Source organism: Harmonia axyridis, chromosome 6, assembly GCF_914767665.1.
Source record: "Harmonia axyridis chromosome 6, icHarAxyr1.1, whole genome shotgun sequence".
NCBI lineage: Eukaryota > Metazoa > Arthropoda > Insecta > Coleoptera > Coccinellidae > Harmonia > Harmonia axyridis.
In genome coordinates this window covers 25,721,705-25,746,927 of record NC_059506.1, presented here as the reverse complement: position 1 = coordinate 25,746,927, position 25,223 = coordinate 25,721,705, and the positions used below count along the sequence as shown (strand labels likewise).

The 25,223-nt window shown below is 34.0% G+C and overlaps 3 protein-coding genes across 4 annotated transcripts; 2 read left to right on the top strand and 1 right to left on the bottom strand.

Annotated features, from left to right (window-relative positions):
* The first annotated feature begins 955 nt into the window (after window positions 1-955).
* LOC123683438 lies at window positions 956-4,516 on the top strand. The gene is made up of 6 exons (XM_045622482.1): window positions 956-1,532; window positions 1,977-2,076; window positions 2,162-2,263; window positions 4,117-4,272; window positions 4,354-4,440; window positions 4,500-4,516. Exons 1-5 carry the CDS (start codon window positions 1,072-1,074, stop codon window positions 4,420-4,422), a joined length of 888 nt encoding a protein of 295 aa, XP_045478438.1. The 5' UTR covers window positions 956-1,071; the 3' UTR covers window positions 4,423-4,440; window positions 4,500-4,516.
* Window positions 4,517-6,930: 2,414 nt separating this feature from the next.
* On the bottom strand, window positions 6,931-23,993 carry LOC123683435. 2 transcript variants are annotated; one of them, XM_045622479.1, is made up of 11 exons: window positions 23,821-23,993; window positions 21,892-22,019; window positions 13,179-13,381; window positions 12,839-13,020; window positions 12,538-12,773; window positions 11,412-11,588; window positions 11,046-11,355; window positions 9,459-9,697; window positions 8,523-9,207; window positions 7,829-7,983; window positions 6,931-7,423 (listed from the first exon to the last, which is right to left on the bottom strand). In XM_045622479.1, the coding sequence occupies exons 1-11, from the start codon at window positions 23,978-23,980 to the stop codon at window positions 7,064-7,066; spliced, it is 2,835 nt and encodes a 944-aa protein (XP_045478435.1). In that variant the 5' UTR covers window positions 23,981-23,993; the 3' UTR covers window positions 6,931-7,063. The 2 variants fall into 2 exon arrangements, with proteins under 2 accessions (XP_045478435.1, XP_045478436.1); XM_045622480.1 differs by lacking the exon at window positions 7,829-7,983 and having other exon boundaries at window positions 7,292-7,423.
* Window positions 18,260-21,998, top strand: LOC123683436. The gene is made up of 6 exons (XM_045622481.1): window positions 18,260-18,954; window positions 19,407-19,506; window positions 19,594-19,695; window positions 21,497-21,652; window positions 21,734-21,820; window positions 21,884-21,998. Exons 1-5 carry the CDS (start codon window positions 18,494-18,496, stop codon window positions 21,800-21,802), a joined length of 888 nt encoding a protein of 295 aa, XP_045478437.1. The 5' UTR covers window positions 18,260-18,493; the 3' UTR covers window positions 21,803-21,820; window positions 21,884-21,998.
* Window positions 23,994-25,223: the final 1,230 nt, after the last annotated feature.

Genomic DNA, 25,223 nt, shown 5'->3' with positions numbered 1-25,223 from the left:
ATCATCATCTAAGACAGCAATATTTAATTTATTCAGAAGAATATGTACAAGGAACCAAGTTAGAAATCGTTAGATAATTTGATATTCAACTAAATAATAATTATTTTAAGGTGACTTGGTCGCAATTAAAAGAACATCCTTGTTATGGTACAAGTCTAAAATACAAATACATGGTAGTCAGATGGCATTTTTATCCATTCAAATTTATATTTTATTGTTGTTTCATGAAATTTACAAAAACGGGATGGATCTATATTTTGTGTTGTCATATGGTGCTAATATATTTTCTTACAGTTTCGTGAGTACCTATTAATGATTACTAATCTCAAAATAGAAACAGCCAAGTTTGTTTCATAATAGTCATTTATTTACCTAGGGCTTTAAGTAGATGTTCATAATAGGCTAATTGAAAAGTCCTCGGTCTATCAAAATAAAACACTTTTTTTTGGCAAAATTCGATTTTATGATTCAACATAGTTGCCTTCGAGGGCGATACAGCGATTAAAGCGATCTTCCAACTTTTCGATACCATTTTTGTAGTACGATTTGTCTTTCGCTTCAAAATAGGTCTCAGTTTCGGCGATTACTTCTTCATTGGCGCTGAATTTCTCTTCAGCGAGCATTCTTTTGAGGACCCTGAACAGCCTCTTTTGGGCGTCCACTGCGTTCGCCATTTTCGGTGCTCATTTCACCACTTTTAAACTTAGCATACCAATCAATGATGGTTGATTTTCCTTGTGCAGACCCCGGAAACTCTTCATCAAGCCAAGATTTTGCTTCAACTGTATTTTCTCCCTTCAAAAAGCAATATTTTGTCAGTACACGAAATTCTTTTTTTTTTCTCATCTTTTTTCAAATAACAAAAGCAGCTACACTCACAACGCAATATCTCACAAACTAATCGTCGGACTGCTGTCAAATTTTGACAGCAGTCAAATATTTTCTAATAAATTCCAATATTTACTGCAAATATCAAACCTCATTTAAATCTAGATTCTTCATTTTCAGTACTCAATAGTTTCATACACCTACATAATTCAAAATAAGTGGGTTTATCGCATCGAGAAATATATGATGGACAATTTCCGTCAGATTTCTTCAAGAGGGACGACCATCAAGAAGAGTATAATGAAGATAATAAAAAGAGGCAAATACATCGGCTTCATGCAGATCATCTTGACTTTCATGGGTACTATAGCGATCCTTCCTATAAATTCAGATAGAACTGGAATTTTGTACATCATAATGTTGATAAGGAGAGCGAATGTACCACAAGCTATCGAAATTGTCCATTACATTCATTTTGCTTTGGTGCATTATTTTGTTTTTCAAGTTACTTATTGCTATTCGAATACAATGCTTTATTTCGTTCTTCACCTTCATATCCAATATGTGTTATTGATTGAAGACTGCAGGCGATTGGAAAGTGATTTGGACATATCCAAATTTTCTGATGGAGACCTGGACCAATATCATGCAATAATCGAGAAGAGGTTATCTTCCATACTGAGTTATTACCATATTATAGACAGGTTAGTATAAAAAATTCGAGTGAAGCTGTACATAAAATTCAGCATGAACCGTCGATTGGTTATTTTACATATACTAGTTAACTGAATTTCAAACTGATCTAATCTATTGTTACGGGTGCAAAAATTACATCAATATTTATGAATTTGAACATGTTCACACTAACCAAAATTTATGTTATTTTATTTATTTCATTTTATTTTGAAAATAATACATCCAAGAGGACATAAAGCCCAATTACAGGTGTACAATAATAAGCAGAAAAAATATGTATTCATGCCTCAATAACACCCTTGAATACTACTAAACATATATAAATAAATGTGATCCCAACCGTTCAAAAGCTCATAACTTCACGTCAGTGCTTTCTGATATTTCTATTCTATTTTTCGATGATTTCTCACATAAACATCTAGAATACAGGTTTTTGATTGCTTTTTTTTCAGATATCAAGTTTTCATTGCAGACCTCTTCAGGCGACCCATGTTTTTCGTAGTTTGGTTTGGACTCTTTACTCTGATGTTCACCAGTTATTTATTACTTAAAGTAAGCAATAAAATTGTTTTTTCTTTTTTTAATTTTGATATTGTTTTCCAATTGAATATCTATGAAATTCGCAAGTTTATTACAGGTTGATTTAGGACCAGATGTGTTATTAGTTTTTATCGTTTGGATATCCATAATCGAAGTAGCATTGCACTTTGTTGTGTATGGACAAATTTACGTTGATCAAGTGAGTATGTCTGTAGAACTTCACTTTGAAGCAGAAGTTTATTGGATTTTTTTATATTATTTTTTTCATCAGAGTTTTATTCAAAATTTCCCAAACTCCGGAACCATTTGCAGAAGAATAACGATTCCACTTTCCAATCATAATAATTTCTTTGTTAGTTCAAAACACTATAAACTTTACATTATGATTTATTACATCCTCGGAGAATACCTATCTCAAAACAGACGGTTTTATTAGGTCAATTGAAAAGTCCCTGATCTCATGCACAGATGGCAGTGCTAATATTAAATCCATATGATTTTTAGTTAGTACCAACCTTTAAACTATACGTGTCAAAATTTGGTAGCAGTCCGACCATTAGTTTGTGAGATATTGCGTTGTGAGTGTAGCTACTTCTGTTATTTGAAAAAAGATGAAAAAAAAAGAATTTCGTGTGATGATAAATATTTCTTTTTGGAGGGAAAAAATACACTTGAAGCAAAATCTTGGCTTGATGAAGAGTTTCCGGGATCTGCACCAGGAATATCAACCACCATTGGCTGGTATGCTAAGTTTAACCGTGGTGAAATGAGCATCAAAGACAGCGAACGGAGTGGACGCTCAAAAGACAATATCAACGACGAAAAAATCAAAAAAGTTCACAAAATAATTTTGAATAACCGTAAAGTGAAGTTGATCGATACAGCAGACATTGTGAAGATATCATCTGAACTTATACATCATATCATTCACGAATATTTGTAGATGAGAAAAATGTGTGCAGAATGGGGGCAGCGCGAGCTCACAATCGATCGAAAACAACAACGTGCTAATGATCCTGAGCATTGTTTGAAGCTTTTAAGTGAAATAAACCTGAATTTTTGCGTGGATGTGTGATAATGGCTGAAACATATGGCTCCATCATTTAACTCCGGAGTCTAATCGACAGTCAGCTGAGTGGACTGCACACGATGAACCGAATCCAAAGCTGAAGGAAAAACACAACAGTTAGCTGGTAACGTTATGGCATCAGTATTCTGGGAGGCGCAAGGTATAATATTCATTGATTACCTCCAAAAGAGCCAGGCCATCAACAGCGATTATTATATAGCGTTAGTGAATCGTTTAAAGGATGAAATCGTTAAAAAATGGCCCCATTTGAAGACAATGCGCCGTGTCACAAATCGATGAAAACAATGGCAAAATTGCATGAATTGAGCTTCGAATTGCTTCTGCATCCACCGTTTTCGCCAGATCTGGCCCCCAGTGACCTTTTCCTGTTCTCAGACATCAAAAAAAGGAATGAAAATGGAATGGAAAGAAATTTAGCGCCAATGAAGAAGTAATCGCCGAAACTGAGGCCTATTTTAAAGCGAAAGACAAATCGTTCCACAAAAATGGTATGGAAAAGTTGGAAGATCGCTATAATCGCTTTATCGCCCTCGAAGCCAACTATGTTGAATCAATAAAATCGAATTTTGCCAAAAAAATGTGTTTTACTATGGTAGACCGGGGACTTTTCAATTGGCCTGTTAATGATTGAATTGAAATAATCAACAATTAATTATTCTAAAACTGTTGGGGATAAAATATATTGTATTCACTACAAGCGTGGCAACAGGCATTTTGATTTCCGTGAGTCTATGTAATTTGTCTATTTTTTGGAAATAAGGATTGATCAACATTCGATTTCTTGATTTTCCGTCCTCAAAATTAATGGATTATCTTTTCGAACTAGGAAGATCAGAGCGGCATAGCTACTGATTTTCAGATTGTACCTATATTTAAAAATTCCTTGAGCGATTCCAAAAGATTATTAGCAATAATAAAACAAAATCGTACAAATCTCAAAACATAATACAAAAATATTTTAGAGAGATGCATTATGGAGTGTTCTTACGGATTTCCAATGGTTCAACTGGAACAATAGGAACAAAAGAACTTATCAAATGTTTCTCAATCACGTGAACAAAGCGAGAGTCATTATAGCAGGAGGACTTATTCCATTTGACGCAACTTTTCTAATATGGGTAATGTATATAGAATTATTTCGTCCAATTTTGCATTCTTTACTTTGATTTTATTTTTGAAATTTCCGTTTCGGTTTTCAGTTTGGAAGGAAAACAGTTTCTACAGTTGCATTTCTATCTACCATGGAAGAAATAAATAGTTCAAAATGAATCCTCTTGAATTTCTTAGTAAGTTGGAAGAAAATTGTAGAATTTACTACTCTGGTACTTAATAAACATATTTTCAGTAACTCACATAAATCGCAAATCTTGGATCTGCCGAGCCTGCTACACATAATAATCTCTGGACCAATCTCTCGCTAATGTTTTTCGCTCGTAATAAAGTATCTGCAATCAAAATCGACAATATTCATTCAAAAACTTCTTTCACTTGTCCACCATATTTTATAGCTGTAACCTTAGTTCCTAGGAACTGTATACCAAAAATGTATATCAAATGTTAAAGGTTCTCGAAAAACTCAACAATAAATATAAAGTTGTAAAGGTACTCGAATAACTCAAAAATTAATATAAAGTTGTGAAAATACCTGCCAAATTACGGAATGAATATCAAGTTGGAAAAATATTCTTATAACTTGAGAATGAATATAAAGTTGTAAAGATACTCGTCTAATTCAAAATTCGATATAAAGTTCTGAATAGAGATTCACGGCTTGACTTGATATTCAAGCTTCTTGACTTGGCTTGACTTGAAATCAAGTCAAGTAGTAGTTAGTTTTTCAATGTCAAGTCAAGTATTTATTCATCAAGCAATTGAAAAATCGAGTATACCTTGGTTTTTAGCAGTTTTATGGTGTAGTGTGCTCATCAATGAAAAAAATGATGAAATGAGAAGGAACCTCGCAAAAACCACTTTTATTTATGAAACTATTATAGCAACTATTTCAAAGTGGAAAGCCAAATAAAATTACTATAAAACAAAACAAAATATAAGTTATAAAAAAATATAGTTTCTTAATATTGAGAAACCTAAAAGCACTATTTGATTACATCATTTTCCATCTAGGATCACATGAGGCATCTTATGGATGCCTAATCTATTGCAGGTTTTTGTGACAGTCAGAGCAGCTCTGGAAAATTGTCTTTCAACAGAAGCCTAAGGTACTGGCGTTGATAAAAAATCTTCGACCATTTCAGCCATGTTTGGAAACACATTTTCGTGGCTCTTCCACCATTCTAAAATATATTCAGAACTGTCAGCACGTGGTTCAGTCAGGAATTTGTCATTTCATTCGATCGACTTACATGAGATTTCTTGAATAAATTTGGGATATCGATGTCAAACTCACCTATTTATCCTTTCAAGATTATTATTTTGTCTAAGCGAGCACGAGCTTGCAGAAATATATGACGTGCTACGCGTGCATATCAAGCTCAAGTAATACCAAGTAGCTTGATATAAAGTCAAACAATAAATATCTAAAATCAAGTCAACTCATGCTCAGGTATGTAATTTTTCACGAGCTTGATTTTCAAGTCAAGTAGTAGATTAAAATTTCAAGCTACTTGGCTTGGTGAATCCCCTAGTTGTAACTCTACAATGACCAATTTCAATCATTCAGCAGAACAGAATGAGAAGCTAACAGCAGGTAGATGGAATCAACATAAGAAAGAAAGAGAGCCTAGAATAAACATTCTTATCAAAATTAACAAAAAATAAAAACTATAATTTTACCTTAAATCTTAAGCGGCTCTTAATTTCGATGTGATTTGAATATATATTTTGAGTTTCCGCTGATTTGAACTGACATACATGGTCGGATTAACTGGGAATAGAGTTGCACAAGTTTGACTTGAATGTTTGAGATTGACTTGAGTTTGACTTGATTTCAAGTCAGTACCGTTGTATGTTTATAGTTGCCTGTTTATAGTGCCATAAAGAGTGCAATTGTTTCTCTAGCAATGTCATTTGGTGATGAAATTCATTACAACAGAACTAAGGTTAGGGTTGTAGCTGTAGCTTCTGGTTTAACAACAACAAATATTTTACCGAAATCTGAAATGAAGTCTGTTTGTCTAGATCGGGGATCAATTCCATTTACACAAAATAAAGCCGTAAGTTTTACATTTAGTTTGTTACTCATTGAGTTTTAGAAGAAATATAAATTTAAAACGCAGTCAATTAAGACAAGGGTATAAAACTAAGAAATTGAGACAGTTTTTGGATGTTGTAGCGTGGAGTACCATCTATCATCCATTTGATAAACTGTTCAGCCAAAATTGCAATTCTACCGTGATAGAAAGAACCAAATGATGGTTATTGTGAAAATTTTAAATAATATTCAAAATATGTTTCAGGGTTAAAATGGTTGGAGAAAATGTCATGAAGATAATTAAAGAGAAACCATCAAGAACTGTTTGGATATCTGAAGGAAGAAAAGATATTTTCGAATATATTCCGTCGATACCTACATTCAAAGCATGAGATCAAAATAATTCAATTTTTCTTACCCATATGTATCTGCGAACTAATTGAATATGTTGTAGAAAGTGATTTTGTTCTTTTTTTTGAGAAGTATTTGGTTACTTCATTTTTCACTTCTAAACAACAGCAGTGTGTAAAATTGAAACAGTTGAGGCGATGTGATCTAACCTTTCAATGAGTTTCAAGAATACACATTCTATATGTGAGGCATTTGTTACAATTAAGTGTACTAATTGAATTTATTAATTTCTTCACACTTTTATTTATAATCTAGAAAAAAAAATAACAAAATGAAGCTATACAACAATATAAAATATTATTTGGATATCTTTAGAATTGTGTTGTTTACATTATAAAATGAGAATATTAATATTTGAATGATTGGCTTTTTCTAAGCATTTCTTTTTTATTCGTATTACTAACAGATGGAAAATAAACATCGTTTTCTTTCATCCTCAATGTCCTACACTTTCTAATCAATGTCTCGTATCCTGGTTGCTCATTCTGTAATTCTTTCTCTCTGATTCCTGCACTTTCTTCCATCGGTTTGTACATCTGAACGTCACCTTTCGGAGTAAAAGAGATATTTTTATGAACTCTAGGTAAGGTGTTTGTCCAATTTTTTTCGTTACAATTGCGGTTGCGAGTTTCCAAAATGTCATCAATAGTTTCATTGAGATTGATCTTCTCCTCTTCTGATAATGTTGATGTTATTTCTTGATAAACCTAAAATTGGTGATTTGGTTGATGAAAATAGATCGAGACAAGAGGAAATTATGTCTGAGAGCTTCATTACTGGTTCTGAGAATGCGAAAATTACAATATATAGAAGGATATATTTCCCTTAATATGCATTTTAGGCCATATGTTTATTGATCGAAATATGCTTTTTTTTCAATCTACTATCACCCAAAGAAAGCCTAGTTCACATTTTTGGCACACCCTGTATATCCTTCAATCACATCGATCAAGTATGCTGTTTCGAAATTATCAGGAAAACAAAATTTCGAATGGATATATTTACGGAACCCCTAAGTAGATTTCAACCTAATTCTAAATTTCAAATTCGTAGGTGTTTCTGATTCATGAATATGTTTCAGTTATAATATTCTTGAAGGAATGGTTACTTACACCCATTTTCCTCATGTGAATAAGAGACATGAATGTGTCTCCACAACCTCTGTGTATTCCTCTCCTGTGAATTCTACTTATGATTGAAGTCAGTGGGCTCTTAATTTTCAAAAGTTCTTGTTGAGGAATATGGTCATCATTTGGTTCCTCAAGGTCTACGGGATCAAGTGATTAATGTTTTTTATTTTGCTTAAATAAGTAAGTTCATGAAATGTATGAATTTGAAAAAAAGAAGAAAAGCTTCGCGAAAAATGTATGTGATAGAATCTGAAGTAGGCGAATTCACCATTTTGTAACATTAGTTTTCTATGTTGAATTGAGTCACCATACAGATGAAACTGAATGGGTTAAGAAAATGAGAAAATGTGAATTGTAGGCTTTTTTCTGGAAATACAGAAAAGTGTAACAGATGATTATAAAATAACATCAAACTAGATTGAAGGAAGATCGGTATCTACTTATACATAGCTAACCCAAAAATAAAGCCGATTCAAATGTTAAAAAAATTCAAGAAGACCACTGACTTGGTGCCAGGAATTTTAGAGCACTAGTTTCATCATGCTTTTATACGAGGTCATGAGTTTCCTTGGGTTCATGCATCTAGTGATGCATTCAACATGAAATTTACAGAAAGCTTAAGAATGTTGATAATTGATAACAATAATTCTGAAAAATAACTTTTACTTCTACCCACCTTTAGATCTGAGAGTATTGAAATAATTTTGACCTAGTAGAGTATCTTTCCTTCTGGGTAAATTTCTACGTTTAGTATCCCCACTGGATTTTTCATTTGGGTATACAACATATTGGTTAACCTTCTCTCTATCAGGAATAAGAAAAATCCGAACTTCTCGTTTTTCTATCAGTTCCATCATGTCTTTTGCCCAAGTCCAATTCTTCTCCAAGGCATCCTCGAGGCCTTGTTCAGGTGTTATCTCTCCAGAATTCACCAGTTTACAGAAGCAACCTAAGGACTTCAATTCATCATCGTTCAATCTTCTCTTTATATCTTCTAAGTGCCAGGATATTACGAATGAAATTTCATATAAATCCTTCAGATAAGGTTGTAGAACACGACCAATATATTTCTCTTCAAAATCTACAGCTCTGTGAAGCATATTGACAATAGTACCCACCACAACAATGTCTTCTTCTAAATTCAAAGATTTTATGTTTTGATCTTCTCTTAAAAGTTCTATGAATTTCGAAGTGTGTAAGACATATTGCCTTTCAAATTTCGACTGCTTCTTATCTTGTTTCATATTCTTCATGTAGTGGTATCTAGCTTGGTCCATGAGGATTATCGTTAGGTATATAACATCTTCCACCCGTGCTTCATTTTCGTATATATCTGATTTAAATGCAAGCGTTGTTTCAGACTGAAAATAAATAGAATATAATGGTAATGTGCCACTTTCAATGATATTGTCATATATTAGGAGTGCTCTTACTGGTTTGATATTTCTACAACAATTTGAATCTCAGAAATGCACTGCATCTCTTATGATTGATCAAAATTTCAATTTTGTATGATCACTTTTTTTTAGAATTCGGATCTGAATTGATATGGTTTCAAACCAATCAGATAATACTGGATGGCTGGTAAAAGCGTTGTTTTGCCGAAACCTACCTTCAGAATCTTTTTACGAACATTTAGAATACTCCACAATACCAAACTGATGTATTCTAACTGATACCTTGAGTAATGCAGTTGTTCATAGTTCTTCATTTTGCGAGACTTCATCAGACAAAATCCATTGTTTTTGGGCTTAAGGTGTGGCAACATTCCTTCTATCAGTTCTGCCCATTTAATGAGTAGATTAATCTCGTTTTCTTGTGTTTTGGTCATTGTTCTGTATTGGTCGTCACCTTTTGAAGTAATTATTTCGATGAAATGAGAAATCCATCATTGAATCCATGTTAATAAAATAGATTTTCTAAAATGAGAAGGAAAAGGAAAGAACACACTCTGATGGCATTAGAAGTTTTCACACAGCCCAAACTCGACATCTTGACAATTACAGAAATTCTAAAACAGCACATGCTTTGCTTGGCAAGAGCTTTAGAGCTCTCGTTTATTCATGAACTCATGGCCGCCATAGAACTACATAGGCGTACAACTTTGCTTCCTCCGGTTTTTTTCTGAAATTCGAGGCTTTATTGTAAAAAACAGGTTATACATTTATGATTCAAAGTATTGTCCATAGCTGGCCACTTCTTTCGGGCAGTGTACGAATCTCGCGTTGAAAAAACTGGTCATCTTTGGATGCGATCAACTAATCGATCCAATTTCAACTTCTTCATAAGACCGGAAGTGCCATTGATCGAAACATCGATTGTTCGAGGGAGCAACATCTGGAGAATACGGCGGGTGGGGTAGGGCTTCCCATTTCAACGTTTCCAAGTAAGTTTTGACCACTATCGCAACATGAGGTCGAGCATTGTCATGATGTTAAATCACTTTATCATGTCTCTCGTTGTATTGCTACCGTTTGTCTTCCAATGCTCGTCTCGAACGCATTAATTGCGTTCGATAACTATCGCCTGTGATTATTTCAGTCGGGTTCAACAACTCATAATACAACACGCCGAGTTGGTCCCACCAAATACTGAGCATGACTTTGGAACCGTGAATATTCGGTTTGACCGTCGACGTGGAAGCATGGCTGGGATCTACCCATGATTTTCTGCGCTTGGGATTATCGTAATTAACCCATTTTTCGTCTCCAGTCACAATGCGATGCAGAAATCTTTTCCGTCTTTGCCTTGCAAGCAGCTGTTCACAAGCAAACAAACATCATCGTTTAACATATCTCGCCTTTAACTCGTGTGGCACCCAATTTCCTTGTTTCTGAATCATTTCCATGACTTCCAGGCGTTTTGAAACGGTTTGTTTCGTCACTTCCAATGATCCTGCCAATTCTTTTTGGGTTTGCACTAGTCTTGATCAAGTAATGGCTCAAATTCTGCATCTTCGAAGGCGTTATGTTCACAAATACCTAAGCTTATTGCATGACATCTACGATCTTTTTATTTGGACTACAACTCGATGCTTCAGTTATCTATTGCAAAACGGCGCCGGCGGAAGCAAAGTTGTAAAAAACTGACATGGAAATGAGCGCACAAAAAAGAGATTCGATTTTAAATATCTATCTATGCTACAGGTTTGAAAAATCTACACACCATCATTCGAAAAACCAAAATTGATATTCCTTACTTGAAAGATTTTGTAGAGATTCATCGAAAAGTTTGTAAATGAACATCTTCACGTTATTCGCCTCTATAATATAATCATCTTCTGACAAATGCCCAGGATTCACCATCAAATTTGCTTGTTTGAAGAAATAATTGGAAAGTCTCTGTTGAGTCAGATTGAATATAAGTTTATCCATTATTATGAGTACAATTCTCGATAGATGCATGGAAGACCAGTTCACAGCATCTTTTAATGGTTGGATAGAGTTGCTTTCTAATTCTTCGAAAAGGGCAGTGAGGTATATATATTTGTGAAGAATTTTGTAAGAATACTGAAAAATTAGAGTATATAATTTAAATTTGTTTCAGAACAAGATGTATTATCTACTTGGTACTGTTTCAGTCTTCTTGGGATGTCAATTTCTTCTTCTAAGATCTTCAGAATGTCCAGTATGATCCTAATTGTACTGGTTATGCCATAGTGGTTAAGTATTGTGTATTCTGCAGCTGGTACTCTAATTTGCCATGCAGATGATTGGACACCAAAACCAACAAGATACATACCCTAAAATTTAAAATAATTTCTTACTATTTCGATATGAGTGCGAGGTTTGAATTGTGCATCATTTTGTCTGATAAATATATTTACTTAACGAAACGTACAATAAACATTTGCAAAATTGTCAAAGCTTATCAAAAATTGGGAATTTTATTTGGGGATACCCAAGACATCTCAAACTCTTCTGGACAAGAACATGTTTTCAATTATGTTTGTGTGTTTTTTTGTCCTTTATGTATTACTACACAATGTATCCAATCCCTTTGAAACTTCAAAAAGTTGTAGAGTACAGTCCCGTGAAAGTTTTTGACACGTCTCATACAAATTTGAAAACCCCTTGAAAATATATTTAAATTAATCTGAAATAGGTGCATTCGCCATTTTGTTACACTTAGTTAATTACAAAATCTAACATCAAAGAAGAAATAAAGATAAGCATCTAATAATAAGAAACATAATATAAAATAAAATCTCTTCAAATGTAAAATTTCAGGAGCTTTTGAGCGCTTGGTGATACATTCAGAATGAAGTTTGAATAAAGCTTGAAAATGTTATTATTCATCTGAAAATTTCAATTCAGTCAGATCTTTACTGAAATTTCTTGGCTGATATTTTGCTTGAATTTCTATGATTCTGGAAAGGCGATCAACAGGAGATTTTGAACAAAGCTTTAAATTGTTATCTATCAATCTTTTGTCATTCAGACATTGATTTCTGATCTTGAATTTTTTTCTTTTTCTGAAGATACGATCAATATTGTATAATATTTCTACAAATAAATTTATTATTTATTATTATTATATGTAATTCTGCATGGACGTTACAACTGTTACTCTTCATCTAAATAAAAATTTGTATTTCCATCTCATTCTAATTTTTGAAATAATAAGGAGATAAAATTCCAATGACCACATTAACGGATGTTTTCAATAGAGGACTTGAAAAAAAAACTCACCGTTTCAGCTGCCATATGATACAGCAAGCAATCAGGATGAATCAATGGAATTCTCCCAGGATAACTTGTAGAAGATGGCCAAGCATCCACACCTATCGCAATCAAGAGCCTTATGTCCAAACAGATATTGTCATAAGCTGGTGATAGAAATTCCAACCTCAGTATAATACCTTGTGGCTCGTCAACTATAGCTATACGAAAATTAGAGGGATCTGGGAATCCTAAATCCTTTCCACCTAAAACATAATCCAAATATTGAGTTTTACTAAAATAAAAAACACGTGTGTAAGTTTCGATTTACCTGGTCCATAGTAAAGTTGCTCGAAAGAAGGTACTTTCAAAATCTTGTTTAAGGTTGCTGCATCCACAATCTTTCCAGGTATACTACATACCACTGATTCATCAACACTTCTTGGTGAGAGTGGACCACCCTTATCAGCTGCTTCTGCTAGTAGTTTCACTAACCGAGTTTGAACTTTGTCTCTATAATTGGATTTCCTAAGTTATTTATTAAATGAAAAGTTTGAAATTAATTTTAAAAAAGGTTTTTTTGCTTAATCCGGTGCTTCTCTACAGTTATATAGACTCTTCCTATAAAGTTTCTATAAAGAACTCCCCTTTGACATATTATTATTTCTCACCTCCTAAGAAACCCATTGGGATTGATAAACTCATTCCAAGTCTTTGTTTTTGAAGATGGAATTCTTATTTTACAGTATGATGAAGGACAGTCCGAATCGTTTTCAATTATTTCCAATTTGGTTGCAGGATCCAGATCATACAAGGGAGGAGTTGATAATTCATCCAAGCGTACCAAGAAGGATAATGTTTTGTTGGAGTTGTTCTGCAAAAGGAAGAGATAATTATGTAGCTCTACAGGCTACATTGAATAAGACAAAAAAAGGATTGGAAGAAATTAAATAATTGTTTAGAACTCATATAGGTAATTCATTTGGAAGTTCAAAGAGATATAAAAACAATAAGTTCATAAAAATAAGAATAGTTGAGCTGCGGTATTAGCCAAAAAATTGAAGCAAACGAAAAAAATAAATATAAATTCTTTGTCTTTATAACACCTTGGGCATACTAATTATTATATCTTCATAAGAAGGAGCACGATACTATTTCTCTTTGGAAAAATGTATCAATTATACGTTTAAACATGGTAACATATAAATATGCTTCATGTTATTTATGCCAAATGATTTTCTGAGCTTGGAGAGAGTTTTGTTCTTCCAGGAATGAATGTGTTAAGATCGAAATATTGAATTTTAAGTGACGCAATACTTGTTATTGTTTGGAAAATGGACCAAAACGAGTTTCGAGTAAATATAAAAAACTAGTTCTTTATGGGAAAAATACTGTGCAAGCAAAGCAATGGCTTATTATTATTTCACTTAATTGGGTTTGTTACGGCGCTGTTAGCCTACTGGAAACTGAGACTAAATTGATCTTTTGTTATAACCCTACCTATTCATACAAACCCAGGGAGGCTGTCGATACTATTAACGAAATCGACGATATCCCTAGAAGCCTTGGCTATTACTTCGTGAGTATCCAGAAATGGCTTTTCCATATGAGTGGTTCTTAGACCAGTCAGCCCTGGGTATTTGCACACTATGTATTCGTCTGCTTCTACCTCCTTTCCACCAAGTCTGCAGATCTCATCTGCTGACTTATCCATTACGATACAAAAGGTATTTGCACTGACAGTGTCCTGTCAGCAGTCCCACCTTTACCCGAAGCTCAACTCGTGGTCACTTCAAGAGTTTTTTGGTATAGGTCGGTGAAAGCACCACAAATTTCTTTGCCTGAGCAAGACCCGAAGTATTCCTCCAAAGAGTTTCTCTATTGTCCCACTCCTATTGTTGGACTGCTGCCTCATATTGGAATTTGTTTTCAGGACGAGCAGGTGTCCACCTTGATACCCTTTTTGCAAGTTCATCGGCTTTTTCATTTCTTTCATTAACACAATGCTCCGGTACCCATAGTGAAGTTACTTTATTGCCTCTGGTAAGTTGCTTTATGGTATTACGGCACTCCCATGTCAATAGAGATCCTCAGGCTGTATGATTCCAGGGAACTCAATGTAGCCTGGCTGGCCGTAGTGATATAAATACGATCCTCTTTGAGGTTTCTTTTGAGTCACTCTTGGACACAAGTATAGACAGCAAGTGTCTTGGTTTGCAAGATAGAGAGCCCACTTCCAAGGGACCTAAAGATCCTCGTTTTTGGCCAATATGTGTGCCTTTCTCTGATTTAGATCTATCTCTATATCATATGGAGGACTTTTTGTCTAAGCGATTTACGAAATACATTGCACTGAGATGGTCATCAAGATGGAGAGTTTCAAAGGGTACTTCGAAATCGAAGATAGTTGGAATCACATCCGAGGGTTTTGCCAAGATGTTTGATTGGTTTGAATCTAATTGATTCAGTATCCCCATATGTCCAATCCAGTTTCTCAGAGGGTGATTGCAATCGCAGAATTTTCTTATTCCTTCCAGCAAGCTGCATTTCCTCACATGTAAGTGTAAGGGAGGTAGATCGAGTATTACGTCAAACGCTGCTGTGGGAGTTGCGTGTATAACTGCCGTAACACCAATACAAGCTAGCCTCTACAGTTTCGGCTACGGTTTTCGTCCACCATGCTAAAGACGCATTAAGGAAAATGGGGCGAACTACTGCTGTGCATAACCGCAGTAACATACGGCATCATGCCCCATTTCTTACTGAAGAGTGTTTAGCAGGCCCACATGGCTGCAGTGGCAATAGAAGAAGTCTTGTCTATATGTTTCCTTCAGTTGAGCTTACTATCCAGAGTAACACCCAGATATTTACATTCACTGGAAAAGTTCAGATTCTGGCCATTCAGATCCGGTATTTTGAGGTTAAGATTCCTACTTCTAGTGAATGGTATCAGTGTTGTCTTTGATGGATTGACATTTCGTCTTTCTTCCTCGCACCATTTTTTGATAGTACTGAGGGCATGCTGCATTTGGTCACTTATTGAAGTCTTATGCTTACTTCTAACAGTCACTACTATGTCATCTAAACCATCCCATATGTGTCACGACGATAGCACGTCTTGAGAACAATTGAATTTATGAGATTGCGGTTTTAACCAAATTAATTCTCACAAAAATCGAGTCCGAAAATTTATCATCCATTCTTTCCTTGCTCAAAAGGATACTGGGATCCTTTCACTAGTCAACAAATTTGGAACTCCTGATACCTAACGTTATTGAATCCATTGAGTGCATAAATTAAGAGAAAACGTCCTCAAATGTCAAGGAAAAAATCTTCTTTTACCAAGACAATATAAATTCCACAGAGCATAAACGAATCTATCTACAGAAAAGGTATTGAAAAGTTAGAGGATGATTGACGAATAATTTTAAGAAAAAATGTGTTTTTATTGAGTGTTATTTGTCGCCTAGAAGCCTCACTAAAATTTCAAGGTTTTTTCACAATTATAGACACATGAACTATGTACATACTACCGAATACGCTACACCAGTTTCTATATTTGTTTGCATTCAATAATCAACGAGCATTAAGTTGATGACCACTATCTATTTTACGGTAATATTATGATGTAGTATTGTCGACCCCATATTTATAAGAAACATTATACAATTAAGGGTTTTTATCTCAGACTATTCTGATGACATATCTTTCAAAATAATCTAGGATGACTAGTTACCAAAATAATAGTTATTATTCTACTCGAAACTTCATATACTCTACGGAATTTGTTGACAGGATGATATTGGCTTGTATTGCTATAACTACATACCTTCTTCAAGAAAATACTTCTATTCTTCATCTAAGGCAGCAATATTTGATTTATTCAGAAAAATATGTACAAGGAGCCAAGTTAAAAATCGTTAGATAAATTGATAATCAAGTCAACTAATAATTATTTTTAGGTGACTTAGTCGCAATCAAAAGAACATCCTTGTTATGGTACAAGTCCAAAATACGAATACATGGTAGTAAGATGGCATTTTTATCCATTCAAATTTATATTTTATTGTTGTTTCATGAAATTCACAAAAACGGAATGGATCTTTCCTTTGTGTTGTCATATGGCGCTAATATATTTGCTTACATTTTCGTGAGTATCTATTAATGATTAGTAATCTTAAAATAGAAACAGCCAAGATTTTTTCATAATAGTCATTTTTTCACTTAGGGCTTCAAGTATATGTTCATAACAGGCCATATAAAAAGTCACCGGTCTACCATAGAAAAAAAAATTTTTTTGACGAAATTCGATTTTACCATTCAACATAGTTGCCTTCGAGGGCGATACAGCGATTATAGCGATCTTCCACGTTTTCGATACCATTTTTGTAGTACGATTTGTCTTTCGCTTCAAAATAGGCCACAGTTTCGGCGATTAATTCTTCATTAGCGCCAAATTTATTTTCAGCGAGCATTCTTTTGAGGTCTGTGAACAGAAAAAATTCGCTGGGGGTCCGACCTGGCGAATACGGTGGATGCCGAAGCAAATTCGAAGCCCAATTCATGCAATTTTGCCATTGTCTTCATTGATTTGTGACACGACGCATTGTCTTGATGAAACAGCAACTTTTTTCTTCAAATAGGGCTGTTTTTAACGATTTCTCCCTTTAAACGATCCAATAACGCTATATAATAATCGCTGTTGATGGTCTGGCCCTTTTGGAGGTAATCAATGAATATTATACCTTGCGCATCCCAGAATACTCATGCCATAACCTTGTCAGCTGACTATTGTGTTTTTCCCGCTTTGGATTCGGTTCATCATGTGCAGTCCCCAAAGCTGACTGTCGATTGGACTCCGGAGTGAAATAATGGAACCATATTTCATCCATTGTCACATATCGACACAAAAGTTCAGGTTTATTGCACTTAGACAGCTTCAAACACTGCTCAGAATCATTAACACGTTGTTGCCTTTGATCGATTGTGAGCTCGCGCAGCACCCATTTTGCACACAGCTTTCTCATGTACAAATATTCGAGAATGATATGATGTACACGTTCAGATGATATATTCACAATATCTGCTATCTCGATCAACTTCACTTTACGGTCATTCAAAATTATTTTGTGAACTTTTTTAATTTTTTCGTCGGTGACAGCCTTTTTTGGGCCACTGCGTTCGCCGTCTTCGGTTCTCATTTCTCCACGTTTAAACTTAGCATACCATTCAATGATGGTTGATTTTCCTGGTACAGACCCTATAAACTCTCCATCAAGCCAATATTTTGTTTCAACTGTATTTTTTCCAATCAAAAAGCAATATTTCGTCGGTACACGAAATTGTTTTTTTTTTCAACTTTTTTCAAATAACAAAAGTTGCTACACTCACAACGCAATATCTCACAAACTAATGGTCGAACCGCTTTCAAATTTTGACACGCATCGTTTATAGGTTGGTACTAACTAATAATCATATGGATTTGATATTAGAACCGCCATTTGTGCATGAGACCGGGTACTTTTCAATTGGCCTAATACATGGGAGAACGACTTGAGGATTTGCGGAGATGGTTTAGCTGTGCTTCCACCGATATTTTTCCTAGAATTATGATTGCCCGATGGTTCACCAACTTTCGTCAGGAGATTGCGTTTTAAGAAGAAGAAGAAGAAGAAGAAGAATCAAATGCTGACTTATGCGATACTGATGAGCTCCAAAAAGAGCAGAACTAGTCTATCGCTACTCATCTTCTACACTTCCTTGTAGTTTTCTTTAAGCCTAGATTATGCTAGGTCGCTTGTAGGGGAAATAACGCTTTTTCTTTACGTGACGATTCATGCCATGTTAAGAAATATTTTCTAATAAATACGAATATTTGCTGCAGATATCCAACCTCATTTTGAACTAGATTCTACATTTTCAGTACTCAATAGTTTCATACACCTACATAATTCAAAATAAGTGGTTTTATCGCATCGAAAAATATATGATGGACAATTTCCGTCAGATTTCTTCAAGAGGGACGACCATCAAGAAGAGTATCATGAAGATAATGAAAAGAGGCAAATACATCGGCTTCATGCAGATCATTTTGACTTTCATGGGTACTATAGCGATCCTTCCTATAAATTCAGATAGAACTGGAATTTTGTACATTATAATGATGATAAGGAGAGCGAATGTACCACAAGCTATCGAAATCGTCAATTACATTCATTTTGCTTTGGTGCATTATTTTGGTTTTCAAGTTACTTATTGCTATTCGAATACAATGCTTTATTTCGTTCTTCACCTTCATATCCAATATGTGTTATTGATAGAAGACTGCAGGCGATTGGAAACTGATTTGGACCTATCCAAATTTTCTGATGGAGACCTGGACCAATATCATGCAATAATCGAGAAAAGGTTATCTTCCATACTGAGTTATTACCATATTATAGACAGGTTAGTATAAAAATTCGAGTCAAGCTGTAATCAAAATTCATCATGAACCGTGAATGGTTATTTTACATATACTAGTTAACTGAATTTCAAACTGATCTAATCTATTGTTACGGGTGCAAAAATTACATCAATATCTATGAATTTGAACATGTTTACACAAACTCCCGACCTGAAATTATGTTATTTCATTTATTTTATTTTATTTTGAAAAAAATGCATCCAAGAGGCCGTAAAGCCCAATTACAGGTGAACAATAATAAGCAGAAAAAATATGTATTCATGCGTCAATAACACCCTCAGATACTACTAAACATAAATAAATTAATGTGGTCCCAACTTCTCAAAAGCTCATAACTTCACGTCAGTGCTTCCTCATTTTTCTATTCTATTTTTCGATGATTTCTCACATGACATAATCTAGAATAAAGATTTTTAATTGCTTTTTTTTTCAGATATCAAGTTTTCATTGCAGACCTCTTCAGGCGACCCATGTTTTTCGTAGTTTGGTTTGGACTCTTTACTCTGATGTTCACCAGTTATTTATTACTTAAAGTAAGCAATCAAATTGTTTTCATTTTAGTTTTAATTTTAATATTGTTTTCCAATTGAATATCTATAAAATTCGCAAGTTTATTACAGGTTGATTTAGGACCAGATGTGTTATTAGTTTTTATAGTTTGGATATCCATAATCGAAGTAGCATTGCACTTTGTTGTGTATGGACAAATTTACGTTGATCAAGTGAGTATGTCTGTAGAACTTTACTTTGAAGCAGAAGTTTATTGGATATTATATATTATTTTCTTTTCAGTTTTATTCGTAATTTCCGAAACTCCGAAACCATTTGCAGAAGAATAACGTTTTCAATTTCCAATCATACTAATTTCTCTGTTAGTTCAAGGAACACTGTAAACTTCACATTATGATTTATAACGTCCTCGTAGAATATTTCAAAACAGACGGTTTTATTAGGTCAATTGAAAAATCCCCGGTCTGATACACATATGGCGCCGCTATTATTAAATTCATATGATTTTCAGTTAGTACCAACCTTCAAACGATACGTGTCAAAATTTGACAGCAGTCCGACCATTATTTTGTGAGATATTGCGTTGTGAGAGTAGCTACTATTGTTATTCGAAAAAAGATGGGAAATTTCGGGTGCTGATAAATAAAATTTAAGCAAAATCTTGATTTGATGAAAAGTTTCCGGGATATGCACCAGAAAAATCAACCATATATGGTATGCTAAGTTCAAAAGTGGTGAAATGAGCACCGAAGACAGCGAACGCAGTGGACGCCCGAAAGAGCCTGTCACCGACGAAAAAATCAAAAAAGTTCACAAAATAATTTTGAATGAACTTGATCAAGACAGCAGACATTGTGAATATATCATCTGGAAGTGTACATCATATCATTCAAGAATACATGAGAAAGCTGTGTGCAAAATGGGGGCCGCGCGATCTCACAATCGATCAAAAGCAACAACAAGCTGTTTAAGTGCAATAAACTTGAATTTTTGCGTCGATATGTGACAATGGCTGAAACATGGCTCCATCAATTCACTTCGGTCTTCGGAGTCCAATCGACAGCCAGCTGATTGGACACGATGAACCGAATCCAAAGCGAGGAAAACACAACAGTCAGCTGGCAGTATTTTGGGATGCTCAAAGTATAATATTCAATGATTACTTCCACAAAAGCCATGCCATCACAGTGATTATTATATAGCGTTATTGGATAGTGGAGGATAAAAACGACTCCATTTGGAGAGAAAAAAGGTGTTATTTCATCAAGACAATGCGCCGTGTCACAAATCAATGGAAACAATGGCAAAATTGCATGAATTGGGCTTCGAATTGCTTCTGCATCCACCGTATTCGCCAGATCTAGCCTCTAGCGACTTTTTTCTGTTCTCAGATCTCAAAAGAATGCTCGCTGAAAATAAATTTCGCGCCAATGAAGAAGTAATCGCCTATTTTGAAACGAAAGATGAATCGTATTACAAAAATGGTATCGAAAAGTTAGAAGATCGCTATAAGCATTGTATCGCCCTCGAAGGCAACTATGTTGAAAAATAAATCGAATTTTGACAAAAAAATGTGTAGACCGGGGACTTTTCAATTGGCATTTTAACGATTGAGTTGAAATAATCAACAATTAATAATTCTAAAACTGTTGGGGATAAAATATATTGTATTCACTACAAGCGTGGCAAGAGGCTTTTTGATTTCCGTGATTCTATGTACTTAGTCAATTTTTTGGAAATAAGGATTGATCAATATTCGATTTCTTGATTTTCCGTCCTCAAAATTGATGGATTATTTTCTCGAACTGGAAGGATCAGATCGGCATAGCTACTGATTGTTGATACAAATTCATATATTCATCGAAAAAAAAGCCTCAAAAGGTGCTCGACAGATTTTTTGTATTTGATTTTCAGATTGTATATTCAAGAATTCCTCGAGCGATTCCAAAAGATTATTGGCAATAATAAAACAAAATCGTACAAATCTCAAAACATAATACAATAATATTTTAGAGAGATGCATTATGGAGTGTTCTTACGGATTTCCAATGGTTCAACTGGAACAATAGGAACAAAAGAACTTATCAAATGTTTCTCAATCACGTGAACAAAGCGAGAGTCATTATAGCAGGAGGACTTATTCCATTTGACGCAACTTTTCTTATATGGGTAATCTATAAAGAATTCTTTCGTCCAATTTTGCATTCTTTACTTTGATTTTATTCTTGAAATTTCTGTTTCGGTTTTCAGTTTGGAAGGAAAACAGTTTCTACAGTTGCATTTCTATCTACCATGGAAGAAATAAATAGTTCAAAATGAATCCTCTTAAGTTTCATAGTGAGTTTGACGAAAATTGTAGTATATACTCTACTCTGGTTCTTTAAATAAACATATTTTCAGTAACTCACATAAATCGCTTCAGGATTGTTATCTATCAGAAACTTTGAAGCAAATCTTTGATCTGCCGATCCTGCTACACATAATAACCTCTGGACCAATCTCTCGCCAACGTTTTTCGCTCGTAATAAAATAGTATCTGCAATCAAAGTCGACAATATTAATTCAAAAACTTCTTTCACTTGTCCACCATATTTTATAGCTGTAACCTTAGTTCCTAGGAACTGTGTAACAAAAATTTATATCAAATGTTAAAGGTTCTCGAAAGACTTAACAATAAATATAAAGTTGTAGAGGTATCTACTGCAATAACTCAAAAATTAATATAAATTTGTTAAAATACCCGCCAAATTAAGGAATGAATATCAAGTTGGAAAAGTATTCTTATAACTTAAGAATGAATATAAAGTTATGAAGGTAGTCGGAAAATTCAAAATTCGATTTGAAGTTCCTATTAGCGATTCACGGCTTGACTTGATATTCAAGCTACTTGACTTGACTTGAAATCAGTCAAGTTTAAGTCAAATAGTAGTTTTTCAATGTCAAGTCAAGTATTTATTTAGCACTTGAAAAATCAAGTACCTTGATTTTTAGCAGTTTTATTGTGTAGTGTGCACATGAATAAAAAAAAATGATGAAATGAAAAGGAACCTTGCAAAAAACACTTCATTTATAACACTTATTATAGACAAGAATAAAAAATTGCAACTATTGCAAAGTGGAAACCCAAATAAAATCACTATAAAACACAACAAAATACAAAATATAGAAAAATATAGTTTCTTAATATTGAGAAACCTCAAGTCAAGTTAAGTTCAAGTATGTAATTTATCAGGACCTTGGTTTTCAAGTAGCATTTGGCTAAAATATCAAGCTACTTGACTTGATGAATCCCTAGTTGTGAAGGTGAAGGTACCTGTAAATACGAGAATGAAATCAAGTTGTGAAGGTACTCGAATAATTTTATTTTAATTCCTGAATTTAACAGGATCTTCACAATTTTATGTCCATTCCTGAGAGTTTAGTTATTCGAGTACCTTCACAACTTGATTTCATTCTCGTATTTACTATTTACTAGCACTGGCTAGCTAGTGGGATTGGGGTAGATGTTCAGTTGGCTATAGAAATCAAAATTTGATAGTAGAAGTGAAGTGGTTTCTATTGCACTAACTAATACAAAATTATTATCGGTAAATAAACTGAAATGTAATGTTGCCAACGAAAAATCACCAATGGTTCTGAGGTTTTGAAAGCTATGAGATAGTTCAATTCTTTATTTAAAAAAAATACAAATCACCCTCAGCATATGAATTCAGGTCTGATGGTAGTTGTTACCAGGCCTCTGACAGTGGTTGTTACTCCACAATGACCAATTTCAATCATTCATGAGATAAGAATAAGAAGCTAACAGCAGGTAGATGGAATCAATGTAATAAAGAAAGGGAGAGCCTTGTATAAAATTCTTATCAAAATTAACAAAAAAAAAACAATAATTTAACTTTAGATCTTGGGCGGCTCTTATTATTTCAAAGTATTTCAATGTGATTTGATAATTCGTTTTCAGATATGCTCAATGCCCAAATGTACTGATCCAGCTCCAAACAGAAAATCCATTTTTCCCAAAACTATGGCAATTCGTTTAGGTATAATATATACAACGCAATAATTATGTTTTCACGTTGGATACTTTTATAACAATAAAAAAACCTTTACAGCGTCGACATGTAGTTTTAATTTTATGCAGGTATCTATTCATATAGCTTAGAAAAGGATAGTCATACTGATTATTTAAAACCCAATGGTATTATCGAATGATTGTTATGAAATAATTCAAGCAAAGAGGATATTTCCCTCATGTGATAACGGAAGCTATCGAAAAAATTGAGTTCATGAATACCAGCGTTATATTTGAAGAAAAAACAAAATTAAACTGATATTACCTGTGCGACACTGCTTGGATTGTAACTTCTTGTAGAATATAAAATTCAAATTATGTAATTGCTCTGCAGAAAATTTCATTCTAGAGTTGTGCAGAATCAGTGGTTCTAATCTACAATCTGAGTTTTCACTACGATCTTGAGTCCTCTTCTTTCGAAACATTTGGATCACACTTCAACACTCAATTAAATGTCTGCAGCCAGTACTCCAACTCTGAAATTGAATTGATTAATAATGGCCTGTTATTGCATCCAAAGCTTATTTCAGATGACCGTAGAATTGAGATACTAGAACGTATTTTATTAACATTCAATGATGTATCGTGAGTTTCCGCTGATTTCAAATGACGTACAGGGTCGGATTAACTAGAGTTGAAATAGAGTTGCACAAGTTTGACTTGAATGTTTGAGATTCAAAATTCAAATTTATTCATCACAATATATAATATACAATATATAATATACTATATTCTCCAAAACATAAGTATCCGATCAGAAATGTATGACCTAAGCAAAGCTTGTATTTCATACAGTCCGATCAACAAAGATGAACACAAAAATATTCTCTACATTGAAAATTAATTCAATTCAAAACAACTGTCCTATAACTTATAAATAAGAAAATAAGCTCTCTACAGGCTGCCAAGATAAACTAGCACATATTCTCGAATACAGAGTAAAATATACCACAATGTAAGATTTAAGTTTTCGTTTATCTTTTTTGTTCTCTATATTAATATTCAATTTCAATATAGTTTTGGTCCGAAATAAGATAAACTGTGCTGTAAATGTGTTCTATGAAATGTTAGGACTATTATATTTTTATTTTGTACTCTTCTTGAATTATCATGTTTAACGATACTTTGTTTCTTTTTAAAATGGTTTATTAAAGTTTCATAAATAAATATTTGTTTGATATTAAGTTGTTTCGTCTCGTTGTATAATCTATCAGTATTGAACAGTCTTCCAACTTTATGAATAATCTTTAGTATAGTATGTTCCAATTGTCCCCTCCTAAAAACCGATCAACAATGAGTCCCAAATATTTGATAGAGTTTTTCCTAGAGATGGTAGGACAACTACAATCGCAGATGCTAACTCATTTAAAGGAGTAAATAGTCACTTTGGAAAAACCTGGTTGACCATTGACAGTCAATGAGAATGCGATGAATTTTGTTTATTATCAATCTCATGCCATTTTCCGTTGCTCTATAAAATTCATCCCAAGTCTCTCCCTCAAACGTTACTACCGTATCATCTGCATATGAGATGACATTCATATCATTTATGAAAATAAGGAAAAATACAGGTCCAAGAACAGTTCCTTGAGGGATTCCCGTGTTAGGAACCTGTGGATGACTCAAGTTTCCCGCAATCTTCACACGCTGTTTTCTTGTCGAGAGATA

Bases quoted from the DNA above. Each gene is read 5' to 3' on its own strand.
- LOC123683438 (XM_045622482.1), top strand. From the start codon at position 1,072: ATGATGGACAATTTCCGTCAGATTTCTTCAAGAGGGACGACCATCAAG. The intron at 1,533-1,976 runs GTTAGTATAAAA...CTTTTTTTTCAG, and splicing joins TATTACCATATTATAGACAG to ATATCAAGTTTTCATTGCAG. The intron at 2,264-4,116 runs GTGAGTATGTCT...AAAATATTTTAG, and splicing joins GACAAATTTACGTTGATCAA to AGAGATGCATTATGGAGTGT.
- LOC123683436 (XM_045622481.1), top strand. From the start codon at position 18,494: ATGATGGACAATTTCCGTCAGATTTCTTCAAGAGGGACGACCATCAAG. The intron at 18,955-19,406 runs GTTAGTATAAAA...TTTTTTTTTCAG, and splicing joins TATTACCATATTATAGACAG to ATATCAAGTTTTCATTGCAG. The intron at 21,653-21,733 runs GTAATCTATAAA...TTCGGTTTTCAG, and splicing joins ACGCAACTTTTCTTATATGG to TTTGGAAGGAAAACAGTTTC.
- LOC123683435 (XM_045622479.1), bottom strand. From the start codon at position 23,980: ATGTTTCGAAAGAAGAGGACTCAAGATCGTAGTGAAAACTCAGATTGT. The intron at 13,021-13,178 runs GTGAGAAATAAT...ATCCAATTATAG, and splicing joins CCCAATGGGTTTCTTAGGAG to AGACAAAGTTCAAACTCGGT. The intron at 11,589-12,537 runs GTGAGTTTTTTT...TTTAAATTTTAG, and splicing joins ATCATATGGCAGCTGAAACG to GGTATGTATCTTGTTGGTTT.